A 7,148-nucleotide genomic window follows, 5' to 3' on the forward strand; every position below is an offset into this window, starting at 1 on the left:
TGATTCAGATTCTGAAAAACAGAGCTCATTCATCAAAAAATGTCCCAGACACAGATAAGCTCCCACTGTCCTCAAATACTAGAAATGCCCTTGATATTTAATGTATACATTATAAAATCTGCTTTGACATTGCTAAACTTGATCATAATTTACTGAAAGTGTTTACAGATTCTCCCCCAAAATATATCTGGCAAACAAGAACACAAACATACATGAGAGCACAAATAATTGAGGTTCGCCAAATAAAGTTGTAATAGTCTAAAAATCCTTTGCGTCTTTTTTCATTTGTAAGAGCAAGAGAGGAAAGCACTGAGTTGATCTCGATTAAGAGAATATAGAAAGAGGGGTGTAAACAATTGAAATTAAAAAAATAATAACATAGATCAAATATGTTTTTACTTGTATCATCATAATAACAAATTAAAAGTTTAAGGGTAAAATCGTGAGTGATGTTACACTTATTACAGACATTATAACTTAAATTTGACCAAAAACTAATTATTATTTTACACTGGAAAAAATAAATAATTGCGTTCACAATGCATTTACAGCTTCTGACCACTGGGGGTCGCTGTAGGTTTTCAACACTTTCTGGCACGAGCGGCGCAGAAACGTCGCACTCTCTCATTGGCTGACGGCGGCCGGGGTCAAACTACATTGCGCATGCCCAGATGGCCTTTTTACGGTTAGAGACAGAAATCTGTCAGATCAGCGGAGCGTGCATTCCCCTAATACCTGCTAATATTTCTTAATACTTTCTTCCCCTAGTCTGCGATAGACACTTAAATCTATCTTGAAGTGTCCTCACATTTGGATTCTAACTTTTCGACGCCTGTAGCCGAAGGAAACCGCAAAGAATGACGAGCAATTTAAAGCGGAAAGAAGAAAGTCATCTGGTGAATGGGGGTGTAAAACAGCCCACATGGAGCAAAGCCTTCAACAGTACTGCTGTTTGGGAAGAGAAGGTCAGTCACTTGCCCTTTTGAAATAAAACCCAGCTGTTATATTTCAGCGTGTATTTGCCCCAGGGTTCTTAATGCACCTTATTTGTCGTCGGGGTTTTAAACACACGGCTAACTGAAGCTAGCTGCCATGCTAAGGATTAATGTGATTTGACTGGGTTAACTGTCATATCGAAAGAGTGCCGTTTCCATTAGCTACGTCGGCGGTTTGGATATTGTCAATAAGTAAACAATGATGTCGACGACATGTAAATGATGCTGGGCTTCATGACTGCCTACTCATTTAAATGATCATTTAAATTCAAGTTAATAAAATACCATTAAAATGTCCCATTATATTCTGTCACACTAGTTAGTACCTTTACGTAGTCAAGGTTTGCAACTTATGTTTTATAGTCTATTAATGCTTTTGATCAATCGATTAACTGTGAAGTATATACATTTGTAATTAGTTGTAGTTTTTAAAGAGTGAAAAATCATCACATTTGTGAGACTGAAACTAAAGGTTACTTGTGCAAACAAACAAACAAACAAACAAACAAAAAAACCCAACAGAAACAGTCAATTATCAAAGTAGTTGGCTTTTAAGTGGCTTAGCGTTGCAACCTGTGATTAGTTTTATAGTCATTGATTGCTTCTGATTAACCCAATAACTGTTAAGTATGTAAAATATCTACATAAAGTAAGTAGTGATGAGTGAAATCCTCACATTTGAGAGACTTAAACCAGAGATTTGCTTGTGCAAACAAACAAAAAAACGAAACAGTTATCAAAATAGTTGGCTATTCAACTTATGGGTAGTTTTGTAGTCTATTATTGCTTTTGATGAGTTGATTAACTGTTAAGTATTTAAAATATATTAATTTTTAAAACTTCTCACAGTTGAGAGAGTGGTACCAGAGATTGGTTGTGCAAACAAACACCTCAAACAATTATTAGTTATTAAAGTAATTGTCAAAGGGTGCACCTAATGATTAGTTTAGTAGTCTATCATTGCATTTCAATATTTGATTAAAGATGTAAAATAATAATAATAATAATGAAAAATCCTCACATTTGATAGACTGGAACCAGATGTTGTTTGTACTGTCCAGTTGCATTTTTTGTACTGTAGGTAAACAAATGTTAATGATATTATAACCGTAGATTTTTATACCATGATGTGGTAAAAATGGTATGCCGCTGCAACCCCAGTTAATTTTGTAAAATAAATAAATAAATAAAAAAGTAATTCCTGCATTTGAGAGACAGGAATGATATATTTTGTGTGCTACAAAAAAAAATACAAAAAACAATTGATCGATTATCAAAATTGTTGGCTTTTATGTGGTTGCAGGTTGAAGCTGATGATTAGTTTAATAGTCTATTATTGTTTTGATTAATTGATTAACTATCAAGCATGTGAAATATTAAGAAGAAATGAGTAAAAAAGCCTCACATTTGAGAAACTTGAACCAGAAATTGCTTGTGCTAGAAAAAAAACCAAGATAATTCAATGGATTTTAGTCTAGAGTTATATCAGTGATTAGTTTGGTAGTCTATTGTTGCTTTTGATAAATCAATTAACTGTTAAATATTTAAAATCATTTTTTCAAATGTGAGAAATCCTCACATTTGACAGACAGGAACCAGAGACTGTTAATGGCAAGAAATAAAATACCGAAATAATCAATACTTTGCTTTCATAGTTAATGGATGCATTAATGATTGATTTAATAGTCTATTATTGCTTTTGATTAATTGGTTAACTATTATGTACGTGTCTAAAATTAGTGAAAAAAGAGAAAATAGTGAAAAATCCTCAAATCTGAGAAACTGGAACCATAGTTTGCTTGTACAGGAAAAAAATACAGAAACGATTAATTGTCTTTTAAAATAGTTTTCAGTTAATTTTACTGTTGATTGGCTGATCAAATAATTGATTTTATATATATATATAATAGTCACTCTCACAAGCTTGTTTTGTCAAAGTTTGTCTCCCGTTACCGTAACATGAACTTTAAAGCAACACATAAGTGAAATCACCTTAAATGAAGCTCTAACCTACAGCAAAGAGGTCTGCGGACAGAAATAGACACAATACTGGTGATACTTCTCGCTGTTTTAGATAAAACATTAGATTATGCTTTCTTGTTTGAACAGTTTTTCTGTTGTTTTTTATTTCTGATAAAGGAACTAAAGCTGGACAAGCCTTGATTACCTGCATCATTAAAAAAAACATCAGACAAAGAGCATGAATGAAGTGAATTGTAATGCCTTATGCAATATGTGGTGTTCCTCTAAAGTCAGTATCTTCTTTAACTCAAGTTTTTGTATTTTCTTTTACAGGATGAGTTTTTAGATGTGATTTACTGGCTTCGACAAATTATTGCAGTAATCCTCGGTGTGATATGGGGTGTGGCACCGTTGAAAGGATTCCTGGGAATAGCCATGTAAGTATTTTTTTACAGGCTGCCTCAACCTTATATTTTTAAAGATAAAGACTTGAGTTAACATGTTGATGTGCTTGCCTTCTCAGATTCTGCATCATCAATGCTGGCGTCCTGTATGTATACTTCAGCAGCTTTCAGCAGATCGATGAGGAAGAGTACGGTGGCACGTGGGAACTCACCAAAGAAGGCTTCATGACATCTTTTGCTTTGTTTCTGGTAGGGATGTTAATACTTATTGAAAAATATAGACTTTTTGTAAAGCATGGTGACATTTGTTTATTATATATACATATATAGATATGAGAGAGACTGCTATAAACTTTTACTTTTAGTTAAACTTTTCTCGTTCAGTGTATATGCTTTGTGTAAGTTAGAGTTGTCATTTTAGAAACAGGGGATTTAATCTTCAGAATACAGATACACATTGCAGATTCAAGTTTCAAGTTTCTCTACATTTGTCGACTTAAAAAGTTAAAAAGGTTAAAGACTGGACATTTTTAGGATCTTGAATTTTATCACATTTAATTTCTTTTCATTAAAAAAAAAGTTTAATTTTGTGATGCATAACGGCTGGTGGTTCACTCTGCAACGTGCAGAGAAGTCACAATCACATCACAACTGACAATAGATGTGAGAATTAACACCTGTATAGACATGGTGTTATTTTGGGCTGCCTCAAACTAAAGATGACAACTGTGAGTGAAATGTGGTGAAATCTTTGCTTGTTTTCTTTGGTTGATTTCAAAAGACAGTCCAGTTTTATGAGCAATGAAATATTTCTTTTAATTCTCTGTCCTACATCAGATTGTGTTTGGTTTTTTCAGGATTTTGTTGTTTTTTTTTTTTTTTTTTTAAGTTCAGCCTGTCATTAGTCCGTTTGTAATGAGTTCACTGTGCTGGCTGCTATGAAATGATGCAGTTTGCTGTTTCTGAACCATAAGATTTGATCATTGATGTCTAATGTGTCGTTTATTTTCTCCCTACCAGGTGGTGTGGATAATCTTTTACACAGCTCTACATTTTGACTGAGAGGAATCCACAGGACACTAAATACGAACATTTCTGTTGAAGTAAATTTTCAAAACGGAGGAACTCCATGGCTTGATGGGTGTCAACGCTCCTACACACAGTACGACTCCTCAGTGTGCAGCGCGTCATGGGAATCCTAGTTTGATTAACGAGATCCTGCAAGACCACCGTGATGTTCAAATAATATACATCTCTCTGATTTAAGGGGTTCCTGTTTAAGACACCCTCCATTACACTTCCCATACGTTTATATTTCCTTCCTCGCCTCAATGTCATCATCTCCAACAAAACACTATATAACGAATAGACCAGCTGAGATTGGTTGCACTTCTTTTTGCAACTGATCTAAATCAGAACAGGGATTCTTTAGTATTTGTTAGTTTCTACTGGGCCTTTCTTCTGTTGTAGAAGAGTGACATGAACACAGATTTTAGACTGACACTATGACAGAAAGTGTGTGTATTTATCCCAGTTTACTGCTCATTAGCCTGTCATTAAGTAAAAGGAAGTTGGTGATAAAAACCAAATGTCACATAGTAATTAGGGTTTAATCAGAATGTAAGGTGTTGCTTTTCAATTTAGGGACAAAGACATCATATTGGATGTATAAAAACACCAGTAAAAGATTGTTTATGTGGTTTCACTGTTAAATCATCGCTCACTCCAAAGTCATTTATTTGCCTTGTTAAGAAAATAATCATGGCCTCAAAAATGATTGAAATTTAAAAAGTGGCATGGCAGTAAAGCACATTATAAGTTATCATTGCAGCTGTAGTACGCGACTGTTTTTAGTGGATCAGGGATAGGTCGGATCTTTGGAATGGGGATTATATGAGGTACTTATCCACAGTCGGTGTATTACATACAGTAGATGTCAGTCGGCACGCTCCCGGTTTGAAGATATACTGCTACTGTGTGTAATATGCTGACAATGAATACGTTTTCCATAAAACCCCAATTCAAAAAATCTGAACTGCCCCTTTAAGGATGCAGTCATCTGTTGTCATGAAATATTGAGAGGTGACTTTGAGCTTCCATGTTTTGTTTTTATTTGCTTACATAGCATTTCTAAATAAAATCTTGTCAATTGTTATTTCTTCTTAAGGGTCTCATGTCCAACAAATGTGAAAGCTCATGACCAACCAAAACTGAAATCTCACCCATTTTATCATAAAAAAAACATGCTGGTTGGTAAGATACATATATCAGCTGATATCCAGTCCCGATGACACTATCCGCCAGTTGTATCAATGCACTGTTACTTCAGTCAGGAACTAATAATCATCATCTGTGTTATCCATCCAAGTGATTTCCTCAAAGCAAAGAGGGAGGAAACATGCATGCCGTTTTCAGATGCAAATGTTCACAGATTTAAGCTAAAACGAGTCTGTGCACTGCCATGACTTGCTGTTCGTATATCTAGATGTCATTTATTAATGGCATTAGTTAGAAGGGTAGGAATAATTGAAATCTATTATTTTATTCTCACATGTAGCTTCCAGATCAAAGTCTTACCTGTTGTTTTGAAATTAATTTAAACTTGTCTGTAAATTCTGTACAATGTCCCTTTTGTCAAATCCACCTTGTATTACACAGATTTATTTGTTCTTATGTTATATCTTGTTTGATGTAACATATTTCTCAGTATTTTATAGTGAACTTTTAAAAACAGTTCTTGCAAAGTTATTGTAACGATACTGTTATATTAGATACGCAGTGGGTGTGTGAAAGGATTGTATTTTCTGATCAAATCTTTTGGGAATCATTAAACATGGGCTTTGTTTGGCCTCCATTTTCAAAGAGATGGCATCAGTTTTTCATTGAAATGTTGAATTGAAGATATTTTAGTGTGTTAGTTTTTGTCAGATGATTAATTTAGTAATTATTGGACTGCATGCTGATGTTACTAAGAAGTAGATTTTCTGTTAAATGCATACTACAACTCTTGTTAGCTTTTTGCTATCTCCATAAAATAAAAACATTTCAAAACAATAGACAGTTAGGTGGCATTAAAGAATTGGCAAAAATATAGTTAAGTGAAAATTTGAAGACACTATTTATGTTTTAAGCATTGGTGGGAAAAGTATTTAGATATTTTGCTCAAATAAAGTCGAAACACCACATAATAAAAACATTCCCTTACAATTTATAGTAATGCATTTGAAATTTTACTTAGAATTTGCAGTGAAATGTACTTAACCCTTTGAAACCTGATCAAATTGGATTATTTCTTTTAAAAACATGGGAAGAGAGCAATGAATAACTAAACAAGAAATTACCTGAAAATTTGCAAAAAAAAAAAAAAAAAAAATTAGAGGAAAGTTACCTGAAAATTAGTGATTAAAGTAAAAAAAAAACAAAAAACTTAAAAGCACAAAGCAGGAAATTACCTGAATAAGGTGCTTAAATAAAATAATGAATATAAATAATAGGAAATTTGTTTTTCTGTAACCTAATTTCAAATACACGATTATAATAATTATAAATATAGTTTTCGTGATATTTTTCCGTTATATATTCAATGAGTTGCTAATGATTCTCTCTCTCTCGTTTTAGGCTAATTTTGAGGCCATTATTAAATTGTCCTTTTATTGTTTATTTTTTTGCAATTTCGTGCCTTTGCTTTTTTCTGTCAAAACACTCTGTAAAAGGTGCTATATAAATAAAGTTATTATTATTAGTAGTAGTAGTAGCAGTAGCAGTAGTAATAGTAGTAGTAGTTGCG

General features: G+C 33.3%; 1 protein-coding gene across 1 annotated transcript; it reads left to right on the forward strand.

The window, feature by feature from the left end:
• The first annotated feature begins 646 nt into the window (after positions 1 to 646).
• Positions 647 to 6,225, forward strand: LOC121937856 (respirasome Complex Assembly Factor 1-like). The gene is made up of 4 exons (XM_042481154.1): positions 647 to 965; positions 3,291 to 3,394; positions 3,481 to 3,610; positions 4,382 to 6,225. The coding sequence occupies exons 1-4, from the start codon at positions 858 to 860 to the stop codon at positions 4,421 to 4,423; spliced, it is 384 nt and encodes a 127-aa protein (XP_042337088.1). The 5' UTR covers positions 647 to 857; the 3' UTR covers positions 4,424 to 6,225.
• Positions 6,226 to 7,148: the final 923 nt, after the last annotated feature.

The sequence above is a fragment of the Plectropomus leopardus genome, unplaced genomic scaffold (genome assembly GCF_008729295.1).
Source record: "Plectropomus leopardus isolate mb unplaced genomic scaffold, YSFRI_Pleo_2.0 unplaced_scaffold27659, whole genome shotgun sequence".
NCBI lineage: Eukaryota > Metazoa > Chordata > Actinopteri > Perciformes > Serranidae > Plectropomus > Plectropomus leopardus.